A 14421-nucleotide genomic window follows, 5' to 3' on the forward strand; every position below is an offset into this window, starting at 1 on the left:
CAAATTAAAGGATCACACCTTAGAGCAGGGGTAGGGAACTCCGGTCCTCGAGAGCCGTATTCTAGTCGGGTTTTCAGGATTTCCCCAATGAATATGCATTGAAAGCAGTGCATGCAAATAGATCTCATGCATATTCATTGGGGAAATCCTGAAAACCCGACTGAAATACGGCTCTCGAGGACCGGAGTTCCCTACCCCTGCCTTAGAGCAGTGGTTCCCAACCCTGTCCTGGAGGAACACCAGGCCAATTGGGTTTTCAGGCTAGCCCTAATGAATATGCATGAAGCAAATTTGCATGCCTATCACTTCCATCATATGCAAATCTCTCTCATGCATATTCATTAGGGCTAGCCTGAAAACCCGATTGGCCTGGTGTTCCTCCAGGACAGGGTTGGGAATCACTGCCTTAGAGCATGTTTCAGAAATTATGCCTCCAGCTTTCTTCAAAATGGCCACGCCGTTTTCTTGCTTTTAATAATGAATGAACATGTGAGCCAGACAGCCTATCACAGGATTCTTTCATACCAACATCATCCATTCGATCTCCCGATTCAGCCCTCTCGGTGTCACCAAATCAAGCAAATAAATCCAGTGGTGTTACTTGTGATTCAAAATTTTCACAAAGTTTCCACCGTCCCATCTTAACAGTGTCAATGATTCTCCAGCAAAAATCAGTTAAAGAATGTTGATAGTCCAACCAATGTTGGACTAATGGTACTTGAATATTAGCATTGTCGATCTTTGACTTGTGCTCGACTTCGATGTGTGTTGAGCTATATTAGTGCCATCCTCTGATATGTGGATGTGAATTTCATAGGTACTTTCCCCTTTGATTGACGTTGACCTCTTGTCTTTTTACTAAACAGATGGTTTGATCAAAGTGAGGATGATGGTCAAATTGTTCGAGAGCTGGTGCCAGTTGGAGAATCATCAATACTGAAAAGTGAGTATTAAACAGTTTCAGGGTACTACAAAAGACAATACTTTATTGAAAGAAATGAATAACATACTCTGGGCCCATAAAGCTGTGGTAGCGAGTCCTGGCATGGCAAATGTGAAATAGCCGATAAGAACTTAATGGGCTGCGTCACAATAGCTGCGCTGGAATTGCTACTGTGGCTTTGTACAAGGGACAAGTGGTATGCTGGGAGCACATGTGAAGAGACAAGAAGGGGGAGAGTGTGGCGCAGTGGTTAAAGACACAGCACCCTGAGGTTGTGGATTCAAACCCACACTACTCCTTGTGACCTTGGGCAAACCACTTAATCCCCCCATTGCCCAAGGTACATTAGGCGGATTGTGAGCCCACCAAGACAGACAGAGAAAATGCTTGAGAACCTGAATAAATAAACCATTCTGAGCTCCCCTGGGAGAACAGTACAGAAAACTGAATCTACTATAATAAAACGCTAAGCGTGCATGCACACTCTTACCTGCATGATCTGTGATCCCTGATCCATAGGTCCGTGGCAGGCAGGAGTGAGCATGCACGCATACAACGGTCCCTTTCTCGCAGACCCCAATGTGATGTGCAGTCTTTCTGGCTCCCTTACACTTCATGCCTGGCGCGGCTCCCCCCTCAATCACTGTAAGGCAGTTAGTCGTTGTCGCACCTCCCCCCCAACACACCCCTCCTCAGCGCACCTGAACCCCCGTTGACCCTACCATCCGACCCTCCCACCGCGAGACAACCACAAACCTCCCAGCTCCAGCAGCGTCCGCAATACTCTAAACATGCTGCTTCACGGCCTTCTACTGCCCTGATTTCCTCTGCCGCATCCCCGATGACATTGAGACAGAGACGCAGCAGAGGAAATCATGGGCAGTAGAAGGCCGCAAAGCAGCGTGTTTAGAGTGCTGCGGACGCTGCTGGAGCCGGGAGGTTTGTAGGTCATCTCGCGGTGGGAGAGTCGGATGGGAGGGCCAGTGAGGTCTGCTGCACGGCAGTGGTAGTGGCGGGGGGGGGGGGAGATGGAAACATGCTGCTCAACGGTTCTACTGCACAGGGGGATGGGAGGGAGGGATAGAAAAATGCCAGGTTCTACTGTACGGGGATTGGGGGGAGGGAGGTAGGCAGGCTGGCTTGTGGGGGTGTGACAAAGTCTGGAAGGCAGTGAGGGTGACCTAGGAAGGAGGCACTGGGGGCACTAAGGACATAGGAGGCACTGAGGGCACTAAGGACACAGGACAGAGGCACTGAGGGCACTAAGGACACCGGAAGGAGGCACTGGGGGCACTAAGGACATGGGAAGGAGGCACTGGGGGCACTAAGGACACAGGACGGAGGCACTGGGGGCACTAAAGACACAGGAAGGAGGCACTGGGGGCACTAAGGACATGGGAAGGAGACACTGGGGGCACTAAGGACATAGGAGGCACTGAGGGCACTAAGGACATAGGAAGGGGCACCAAGGACATAGGATGGAGGCATTGAGGGCACTAAGGACATAGGAGGCACTGAAGGCATTAAAGACATAGGATGGGACACTAAGGACATAGGAAAGCAGCACTGGGGGCACTAAGGACATAGGAAGGAGGCATTATGTACATAAGAAGGGGGCCACGGAGAGACAAGCAGGCAAGGCGCAACAGAGAAATACAGGCAGGCAGGGGGCCAGGGAGACACAGACAGAAAGAATGACAGATAGACAGAGAGTGTCCAAGGAGAGAGAGACAAAGAAAAAAAAAAACCCAAACAAGACAGACATCTACTCTAGGACCCATTAATGTAACGGGCTAAAACACTAGTAAATAAATATTACCATTGATGTTAAACCCAGGCCACATAAAAGACTATGAACAACTGAGAATAGATGATATAAGGGAAATATTTCCACTGCTTATTTCTAGAGTAAGCAACATAAAATCTGTTTTACCCTTTTGGGATCTTGCCAGGTACTTTTGAATTACGTACCGTTGGGAACAGGATACTGGGCTTGATATATCTTTAGTGTGTACCAGAACGGCAGTGCGTATGAGTCCTTTCAGTTCACTGAATATTCTCAACTTAATATCCATTTTAATCAACATAATTGTAACGATCATTAGCACTTTAATATACTGTATGCAGAATTATTGCTGTACCTTCTAAAACAGGGGTAGGGAACTCCGGTCCTCGAGAGCCATATTTCAGTCGGGTTTTCAGGATTTCCCCACTGAATATGCATGAGATCTATTTGCATGCACTGCTTTCAATGCATATTCATTGGGGAAAACCCAACTGGAATACGGCTCTCGAGGACCGGAGTTCCCTACCCCTGTTCTAAAGCTTTGCCATGACAAACCACAGTTCAGGGATCTTCTCTATAATTTGATAACAGATTGGAACCATTGAGATGTAGGGTTGACAACCTACCTCCCAGCTAGACTATCTGATTCCCAGATACCTCAGAAAATTATTTTGCCCTATCAGGGATACCCGCCATCAACAGAGCATTTAATCCCAGTAGTAATTTGCAGGATCACTTTTGGGACAGATAGATGATGAAGAAGGTTAACCACACAATTGTTTCCCACGTACACACCTTTATAGGACCCCCAGGGACCCCTGAAGAAGACTTTTTGTCGAAACGCGGACCGTGTTGGGTCCTGTATCCCTAGCGGACTAGGTCCTTTAAGGCTCTTATGTGGATGATTTACTTTTATATGGATGGAATTATTTTATGTGGATGATTTTAGTGTACCTTTGGCACTTTGATACTTTCAAATAAAGTCCATTTAGGAACATCGTCACTCCACAGAGTTTTTTTGGTTTTCTCTGGATTTTCTTCTTTGTGGATATTTTGGGGTCAATTCCTTTTGGTTTTTTTGTTGTTGTTTTTTTTTAAGTGTTTATATACCACTGATTGCCTAAGTGATTTATATTCAGGTACTCAGCATTTCCCCCTGACTGTCCCAGTGGATGTGGTAAGAGTGGATAGCGTAGCTGGTTTTAAGAATGGTTAGGCCAAGTTCCTGGAGGAAAAGTCCATAGTTTGTTATTGAGAAAGACATGGGGGAAGCCACTGCTTGCCCTGTATTGGTAGCATGGAATATTGCTACACCTTGGGTTTTGGCCAGGTATTAGTGACCTGGATTGGCCACCGTGAGAATAGGCTACTGGGCTTGATGGACCTTTGGTCTGACCCAGTAAGGCTATTCTTATGTTCTTTCTAATGTACCAGGGGCAATGGGGGATTAAAGGACAAATTCTATAAGACGCGCCCAAAAGTTAGGCGCCTAATTAGGGCCCTGTTCAGCGCGATTCAAGTAAAATTGGGTGCTGTTTAATGAATCCCACGGAGCGGACTAAAAGTTAAGCGCCTAGCTGAGCGCTTAAGCACGCTTAAGAGCAGTGATTCTGCAACAAGGCGCCTAACATGTAGCCGCGCCCTGGCCTAACAGGCATAGCGCCTATTTTTACGAAGGCTGCCTAAATTTTTAGAGGCGCCTCGCTGCAGAATCGCGCTGTCTTGATAGGCGCCTACGTTTCAGTCAGTGCTGATTAAAAAGCTTAATTGAGCTTGTGCTTCAATTTAGATAGGCGCCTCCGAAATAGGTGCCTAACTTTAGGCGCTGGTTACAGAATTTTGGGCCTAAGTGACTTGGCCAGGGTCACAAGGAGCAGTGTAGGGTTTGAACCCACAACCTCAGGGTACTGAGGCTGTAGCTGTAGCCACCACACCACACACAGAGCCACAAGCAGACAGTCCTCGTTTGTGCAATTTGATCTCAGTCTGGGCTACAAAACTTAGCCTATCTAAATTGGCATTTTCAGTCTCTGATTTTGGATCTTATGCTATTGAGACTGTTTTTTCAGCCCTTAGACATTCTTTGGGCTTAGCCTAGTTTACTATAAGGAATGTACTCAGGAAGGAAAGGAAAGTATTAATGCCAGAGATTGAGATGGAAGGGAGAGTGATGATGGGACAGTGGTGAGAGCGAAGAGAAGGGAAAATGGTGATGTCGTGGAGGGATGAAAGGAAAGAAAAGGTAGAGATGCCAAGGGGGTGGATGGGAGAGAACAGAAGGGGTTGATTCCGAAGGGGTAAGAAGGAAGGGAAGTTGGTGATGCCTATGGATGTGGGGAGGCTGGAGGGGTAGCTAATGATGCTGAGAGGAAGGTAGAGGGAAGGTAAGGGTGTGCCTTGACAAAATGAACCCAATGTAGCAAGAAGGAAGTAGGAAGTAGGAGTTGTATTGGGGAGGGAGGTGTTAGCTTTGCCCTAGGTCAGGGGTAGGCAATTCCGGTCCTCAAGAGCTGGAGCCAGGTCAGGTTTTCAGGATCTCCACAATCAATATGCATGAGATAGATTTGCATCTCAAGGAGGCAGTGCATGCAAATCCATCTCATACATATTCATGGTGGCGATCCTGAAACCCTGACCTGGCTCTGGCTCTCGAGGACCGGAATTGCCTGCCCCTGCCCTAGGTGATCGCCTAGGGCTGGATTCAGTAAAAGGCACTCAAAATTCAGAGCTGGGAAAAACCATGTTAAATGCGAATCTTATATAGGACGCATGCGTTTTATAGGATCACGCTTGGCAACAATTTCCACATCTAACTTTAGGTACCAGACTTATACCCCTTCAAGTTTATTTAGGGTTTGTTATACCGCTTATCATACATTCTAAGCGGTGTACAATTTATAAAAATGAGAATTGTACAAACTATTAATACAAATGAACATTTATGAGATGTAATTAACGTATAAGAGAGGAGGTAAGTATAGGAAAGCGAGACACTTAAGGATAGCACAAATAGAAGTGGACATCCTCCCAGAAATGAGCCTAGATGGTATTGTTTTTAGATTTCAAAAGCATCGGTGAATAAAAAAAGTTTTCAGCTTTGATTTGAAGTGGTCTAGTTGGGGTTCTTCTCTTATAGGGGTTGGTATAGAATTCCAGATTGAGGGGGCAATTACTGAAATAATTGAAGATTGGATTATATCGCAATTTATGTGGTGTAAGGAAGGTATTATAAGTAGATGCTGGGATTGCAACCGAACTGATCTGGAAAGTGTATATGGGATCAAAAGCCTGTTGATAAAATCGGGAGAGTTCGTTGTTAAAGCCTTGAATGTGAGGAGCCGTATTTTATAAGAACATAAGAACATAAGAAGTTGCCTCCGCTGAGGCAGACCAGAGGTCCATCTCGCCCAGCGGTCCGCTCCCGCGGCGGCCCATTGCCTGAGCAGTGGTCCCAGACTATCCCTATGACCTACCTCTACTCCTATCTATACCCCTCAATTCCTTTATCCTCTAGGAACCTATCCAAATCTTCTTTGAAGCCTTGTAACGTGCTCCGGCCTATCACAGCCTCCGGAAGCGCGTTCCATGTATCCACCACCCTCTGGGCAACCAGTGTCCTTTGATCACATTTCCCTTCTCCTCAAGTCACTTCATTGGTTCCCCGTCCATTTCCGAATACAGTTTAAACTCCTCTTGCTGACTTACAAGTGCATTCACTCTGAAGCCCCCCCCCATATCTCTCTTCACTGACCTCCCCCATGCTCCTCCCCATGATCTTCGTTCGTCAGGCAAGCCCCTCTTATCTGTACCCTTCTCTTCCACTGCCAACTCCAGGCTCCGTCCCTTCTTTCTTGCGGCACTGTATGCCTGGAACAGGCTGCCTGAATCAATACATCGTGCTCCATCCCTGGCAGTGTTCAAATCCAAACTAAAGGCCCAGTTTTTTTTAACTGATTTCAACTCTTAACTCCCACTCACTGCTGTCAGATACTTATACCCACTATAATCTCCCCGACCCTGAACTGTCCTGTTTAAATTAGATTGTAAGCTCTTCTGAGCAGGGACTGTCTTCTGATTGTTAAAATGTACAGCGCTGTGTACACCTTTCAGTGGTTCATAGACAATGGCGCGAAAGACAAAGGCGTGCGCCGACAACTGAGCGCAAGACGGAGGCGCGCGCCGAAGAAAATTAAAGTTTTTAGGGGCTCCGACGGGGGGTTTTGTTGGGAAACCCCCCCGCTTTACTTAATAGACATCGCGCCGGCGTTATGGGGGGTTTGAGGGGTTGTAACCCTCCACATTTTACTGTAAACTTAACTTTTTCCCTAAAAACAGGGAAAAAGTGAAGTTTTCAATAAAATGTGGGGGGTTACAAGCCCCCAAACCCCCCACAACGCCCCTACAACGCGGTGCGATGTCTATTAAGTAAAGTGGGGGGGTTCCCCCCACACACCCCTGTCGGAGGCCTAAAAACAGTAATTTTGAGCGGCGCGCGCCTCCGCACTGCGCTCAATTGTCTGGGCGCGCTTTTGACCTGACACCCCTTTCAGCACTATAGAAATAATAAATAGTAGTAGTAGTGGTGTTACATAGTCAAATTCTCTTGCTGGTGTAAATTCTGGCGATCAAGTTAGATGTGGTGAGGCTGTATCCGATAGCTATAGATGCAAATTTTCAGAATGCCCCTGACACACCCATAGCTACAATCCCTTTTGAGCTACATCCTATTACAATCAGGCATGATGCCTTATAGAATAGCATGCAGCCAGATGCACGCGCAAATTTTAATGAGTGCCAATTAACATCACTAATTGGTTGATACCACCCAATTATTTGATGGTTAAGAGCTCGTTAACCAATTAATTTGCACACACCTCTTAGGCATGTGCACAAATTTGGGCACACAATTTCTGGACACCATATATGGAATCCCTTCCAATTTATTTAAGAGAGGAAAAAAAATTGGAAAAATTTAAGAGCAAACTCAAGGGCTTTCTTTTTAAAGATGCATTCAATGACTAAATGAATTGCTTAGGAGTTTCATTTTACCTTTATATTTTTTGAGAGTTTTTCTCCTTACCCTTCCTATTGTTTTTGACCTTAATTGTCTTTCTTTTTTATTAATTAGATTGTATTTCTTTCCTATTCTTTCCTTGTGTTTTATGATGTTTGTAAAGTTGGTTTTTATTATGTTTCGTAGATTTAGTCTTTTTGTTAGTTATGTTTGTTTCCCCTAACTTTGTAATTTTATCGATTTGTTCATCGCTTAGAATTTGGAATAGGCGATTAATCAAATTTTATAATAAACTTGAAACTTGAATCTGGGGGGGTTAGTTTGTCTCTGGACTCTGAGTAACCTCTGTGCATAAACAATATTTATAGGTTGGGACCAGAGCCAGGACCAGAATCCTTTGGGAGGCTTTAAGCAGCTTCACTTTTTCTGTATACAGTCCACTCTCTCGATAAATTAAGCGATGCCAAAGGCTTTTGTTCTGAACCCTTTGTTTTCTGTAATAAAGTCTCTTCAGGCAAACAAACAGGTACAGCTTGTATAACTACTGGATTATAAGGCTACAGCATGGCTAAAGGGTTCTTCCCTAAGCATATGGTCAGAGGATGTGGAGGCAAAACCCAGAGAATTTTCTTCTGAAAGACATCCCTACCTCTGATTATAATATGTAAATTCTAGCTCCTCCCTCTTTCTGCAATGGACTCGAAAGTCCAAAGGTCAAATATAGCTTCTGCTCTACTCGACAACCCCTGATGTCGGACAAAGATAAAAATCCTGTTGCTTACAGTAAGGGCTGGCACCCCTACTGTCAGATTACCAGCTGCCCTAGTTAAGAATAGATGAGGGGGGGGGGTTAAGAGAGGACTGCTTAAAGAGGGGAGAAATTAACGTGCTTGGAAATCTTTCGTTTGGCCTCCGTAGGTATAAGTTACCACTTCAAGATTAAGACGGGAGATGTCAGCGGTGCCAGCTCCGATTCCAAAGTCTTTGTCAAACTGTATGGTGAGAGGGGGGATACAAACAAGCAATTCCTTTTGGTTTCTGATAACGACCTTGCTGACAGCTTTGAACGTGGGCGAGTCGATGAGTTTACTATTGTTACAATGGACATCGGGAAGGTAAGCAACAGACCAAAATATTTGCCAGTCGTCTTTTATTTTTTTATTTATTTTTAGATGAAGATTACTACTTATCAGCCCCATTTTAGACAGGTCATAGAAGAAAGAATTGAGAGATGGGCATCAAAATGGCAGATGACGTTTAATGTGAGCAGTGCAAAGTGCTGCATAAGGGAAAGAGGAACCCGAACTATACCTATGCGATGCTGGGTTCTGCGATAGGAGTCACTGCCCAGGAAAAGGATCTAGGTGTCATTGTTGAGGATATGTTGGAACCCTCAGCTCAATGTGCGGCGGCTGCTAAAAAAGCAAACAGAAGGTTCAGAATTATCAGGAAAGGAATGGAAAACAAAGATGAAAATGTTATAATGCCCTTGTATCGTTCTATGATATGGCCGCACCTCGAATACTGTGTGCAGTTCTGGTCACCATATCTCAAAAAAGATATAGCAGAATTAGAAAAGGTATAGAGAAGGGCAACAAAAATGATAAAAGGGATGGGACGACTTTCCTATGAGGAAAGGCTAAAGTGGCTAGGGCTCTTCAGCTTGGAGAAGAGACAGCTCAGGGGTGAGGTGACAGAAGTTTATAAAATAATGAGTGGAATGGAAAGGGTAGATGTGAATCGCTTGTTCACTCTGTCCAAAAATACTAGGACTAGAGATTTAAAACAAACCAGAGAAAATATTTCTTCACACGATGTGCAATTAAACTATGGAATTTGTTGCCAGATCAGTTAGCTTAGCGGGGTTTAAAAAAGGTTTCCATAATTTCCTAAAAGAGAGGTCCATAGGCAATTATTGAGATGGCTTGGGGAAATGGATAAGCAGCATAAAATCTGTCTTGCTATTTGGGATCTAGGTACTTGGGACCTGGGTTGGCCACTGTTGGAAACAGGATACTGGGAGTGATGGACCTTCGGTCTGTCCCAGTATGGCAATTTTTATGTTCTTATTCAGGTCAGTGTATTTCAAGTTTCTCCTTTATTTTAGAATAGAATCTGCCAGTGTAGATCCTGTTAAAAAATACGGGAGAAATAGATGTTTATGCACGGGGAACAAGCAGCATAAACATCCATTTTAGAAAAATAATCATATATTTATATATTTTAAAATTTTATACCCCACCTAAAATACCTAAGGGTTTTCCAAGCAACATAAACAGTCCTCTAAAAAAACATTACATGTACATATATTATTAAAGACCCAACTACTTGTCGATGACTATATATAGACAGTAGAAACAATTCTCGTGCCCTGTTGGACATGTGACGGTCATATACATGTATGTCATGAATATTGCCTACGTTTATGTTTTTTATAGATATGCAGATAATGAATGTTGTCTTGTTGATGGTCTTATGAAATTTTATGAATATACTTGATACTGGAAACCGCCTAGATTCTAGGCGATATATAAATCCCCATCTCTCTAAAGAACTGTATCTTATCCTGTTCTGTATGCAATGTACTAAATTTATATACCTACTAGCTGATGCCCCGGCATTGCACGGGTATTTAATTATAGCAATAACACTGTAAATGGATTCAAATAAAGATACTTTATAGTGGTGAATGAAATTATTTTTTTACAGCTTAATAAAAAGTACAATATTCAAATTATAATGGGAAATATTTGACAAAATGAATACAATACAACTAACGCAAAACGTGATTATAAACAACATTTTTAGTTTCACCTCCTGGAGCAAGAACATATAAATTCTTGGGTGAACCCACCGTTGAGCAAGCAACATAGAGTTGTGGGCCGCGAGACCCCCCAGAACATATCATCCCAGGTAGTGAGGGATCTGCATACCAAGTTTCGTTCAAATCGGTCAAGCCGTTTTTGAATTAGTGTGAGAATGGCAGCTTTTTACATTTTTTCCATTGACATGAATGGGTGAAATCTGATTTTATGTTTGTAGCTCCGCCCACGTGTGCAGGTGGGCTGCGAGACCCCCAGAACATATCATCCCAGGTAGTGAGGGATCTGCATACCAAGTTTCGTTCAAATCGGTCAAGCCGTTTTTGCGTGATCGTGGCACATACACACACACATACATACATACACATATACATACCTCTGATTTTATATATATAGATTTCAAATGGTAAGTTGCCTTGAATCTGTTTGGACATAATGTGACTCAGAAATTTCAGATTAGAAACAGAAATATGATGGCAGATAAAGACCAAATGGCTCATCCAGTTTGCCCATCCCCAACATCCACTATCTCCTCCTCTCCCTATTGGCTAAGGCTCTTTACACCTGCATTGAGATGTCATAGAGTGTTATTGTTATAGAAATATGATGACGGATAAAGGCCAAATGGCTCATCCAGTCTGCCCATCCACTATCTCCTCCTCTCCCTATTGGCTAAGGCTCTTTACACCTGCATTGTGATGTCATAGAGTTTTATTGTTATAGAAATATGATGGCAGATAAAGACCAAATGGCTCATCCACTCTGCCCATCTCCAGCATCCACTATCTCCTTCTCTCCCTATTGGCTAAGGCTCTTTACACCTGCATTGTGATGTCATAGAGTGTTATTGTTATAGAAATATGATGACGGATAAAGGCCAAATGGCTCATCCAGTCTGCCCATCCCCAGCATCCACTATCTCCTCCTCTCCCTATTGGCTAAGGCTCTTTACACCTGCATTGTGATGTCATAGAGTTTTATGGTTATATAAATATGATGACGGATAAAGGCCAAATGGCTCATCCAGTCTGCCCATCCCCAGCATCCACTATCTCCTCCTCTCCATATTGGCTAAGGCTCTTTACACCTGCATTGTGATGTCATAGAACTTTATGGTTATAGAGACATAGTACAAAACACAAACTACTGGGAAAAGTAATTAAAACAATACTTCTAATATTTAACTTATTACCATAAAGTAATTTTATCAAAAGTTTTTTTACAAAATATATCGATTATTTATTATAATAGTAAATGCAAATGCAAATACATCCAAATAGAACTTATACATTTAATTTAATACTATAGTCCCGACTACCCTTCTCCATATGAACTAATGAATAAAGTGCATTGCAAACAGACCAAAAGTTCAATCAAATGGTCTAAAAAGTCCAGTTCTTAGACTATATCAAATCACAGTCAGATGGTCAGTAACTTCTCTTAAACGTAACGACAAAGCTTGGCAACTTTGCAATCCATTCTTTAGAACAAACAAATATATCAACTTGCAGTAGCCTTGCTCTACACCAGGGGTCTCAAATAGAGAGTTGCGCGGGGACAGAAATCCGACCCATCCACGCCTGTCCCCGCCAGGATCCTCTCCATCCCCACCCATCCCCGCAAGGAATTACCTCCATCCCCGCCCGTCCCCATAAAAAGCAGCAATTACTTCTGACAGGATCATCCATTCCACAGTTTCTTTTGTGTTTGCACTGCTGTTTTCCTTGTGGAATCTCTTTGGTGGTACCCTTTTTTTGTTTTTTGTTCAGGTAATTAACTTATAAACCCCCTCTTTTACTAAGGCTGACGTGTCCATTATATTATATGGACGAACCCTTCTTCCAAAGCCTTCCATCCTCATGGGAGTCCCGTTGGGCCAGATGGGGGTCCCTGTGGGAGTCCCGTGGGTTAGGGAGGGATTCCCGCGGAACCCCCACGGGAGCCGCGGGATTCCCGCGATCCCCGTTCCCGTGCAGACCTCTAGTCTCAAAGTCCCTCCTTGAGGGCCGCAATCCAGTCGGATTTTCAGGATTTCCCCAATGAATATGCATGAGATCTATATGCATGCACTGCTTTCAATGCATATTCATTGGGAAATCCTTAAAACCCGACTGGATTGCGGCACTCAAGGAGGGACTTTGAGATCCCTACTTACACCGACGGTGTTTCGCTGTAAGCGTCTTCAGGAGTCAAAACTTTCCAAGAGTAATCCACAGGACTATCTACAAATATAATCCAATATAAACAAACTAACATCATACTAACCTAAATTAAACAATTTCTAAAAAATTATGAATTCCTACCTGAACATCAAAAATAAAATGCTCTGACATTTGGAATCTAAGTAGTGGTCCTGGAGTTATTGCAGACAATATTTTAGAAAAGGAATAGGCAAAGGTAGTTTTTACTGTTACATTCTTGGTTTCTGGGAAAGAGTGAAGATCTGAAATACATTTTCCACTATTGTGTGTCTTTCTTTTTCAGATCACCAAACTTCTGATTGGTCATGACAATGTGGGGCTTCGAGCTGGTTGGTTCCTGGCCAGTGTTGTGACTCAAGTGCCCACCCAGGGAAAGCAGTACACCTTTCCATGCAATCGATGGCTCTGCAAGGACGAGGCTGATGGGAAGGTGGAGGTTGAACTGTACCCAAGCGAGATTTTGGATATTGAGAAATGTAAGAAAGAGAGCAATCTGCCAGTGGCGTACCAAGGGGGGGGGGGCGGTCCACCCCGGGTGCAGCCTTAGCAGGGCGGGGGGGGGGGGAACAGCCGGACAGTTCCGGAAAATTCCTGGGCTGCGACGGCACTCAGCGGCATCGGCGTCCCCCTGCCCCGCGACAGCACTCAAGTTCGGCCTCCTTCTCCTGGCATCAGCAGAACTTCAGATCGGCAACAGGTGCTCAATCAAAAGCTTCCCCTGACTCAGCTTCCTGTTTCCGCCAGGCAGTTCAGTCAGGGGAAGCTTTTGACTGAGCACCTGTTGCCGATCTGAAGTTCTGCTGATGCCAAGAGAAGGAGGCCAAACTTGAGTGCTGTTGCGGGGCAGGTGGGGCGCCAATGCCGCTGAGTGCCGTCACAGCCCAGGAATTTTCTGGACCTGTCCGGCTGTGCACTCCCCTAAGGCTGCACCCGGGGTGGACCGCCCCCGCCCGCCCCTTGATACGCCATTGCAATCTGCAGGTCTAAAAGGCTGAGAATTTAGGCAGGCACCCATACAGCCAGATTACGAGCTGCTCTACATAGTTCTAGATAAATCCATGGACAATATTAAGAAGATGGAAAGCGTTGAGATGAGAACAGTCTTTCTGGCAGATGCCTGCTATGATCTCCTCAGAGAATCAGTTAATATCTGGGTAGGAGAACTATATGTTGGAGTGGAGCAATACCTCAACACAAGAAAGCAATACAATCTAGAAAATTAATGCACACTATTTGCCCTATGTTAGTACATTCAGAAATATGCAGCCCTATTAAGACCGTTTAATACAAGTGATGTTTCCTCATCCCTGTCATATGCACCACTATATAACATACGTGATATTGTTACAAGTTCTCAACTTTAATTTGCCCAGAGCACAAGTTTATGTTTGGATCTGTAAGTAGGATACTGGTTTCATGACTCTGGTCTAACCATAAAAGGCTTTAAATAACATAGTCTCCTTCCTGTGTAGGTCCAAGTCATAGGTGTCGGAATGGGGAAGGCCACAGGGGACATGTAAAATTGGTGGTCGCCAATTGGTACCCACCTTCCCACCTGTTTTCCGATGTTGTACATTAAATCTTTGGGGTAGCCACCCTACAGCGTCAATAAGCAGGCCTGCCTCGGAACCCTTCATTCTACTTCTGGAGGGAGG

At 44.2% G+C, this 14421-nt stretch overlaps 1 protein-coding gene across 1 annotated transcript in view; it reads left to right on the forward strand.

Annotated features, from left to right (window-relative positions):
• LOXHD1 (lipoxygenase homology domains 1) overlaps positions 1–14421 on the forward strand; it is a 485723-nt gene that overhangs the window by 222544 nt on the left and 248758 nt on the right. Inside the window, exons 20-22 of the mRNA XM_033935008.1 lie at positions 867–943; positions 8662–8858; positions 13050–13242. Coding sequence (XP_033790899.1) covers positions 867–943; positions 8662–8858; positions 13050–13242 — 467 coding nt within the window. The remainder of the gene's footprint in view (positions 1–866; positions 944–8661; positions 8859–13049; positions 13243–14421) is intronic.

This window comes from Geotrypetes seraphini, chromosome 1 (genome assembly GCF_902459505.1).
Source record: "Geotrypetes seraphini chromosome 1, aGeoSer1.1, whole genome shotgun sequence".
NCBI classification, from domain to species: domain Eukaryota; kingdom Metazoa; phylum Chordata; class Amphibia; order Gymnophiona; family Dermophiidae; genus Geotrypetes; species Geotrypetes seraphini.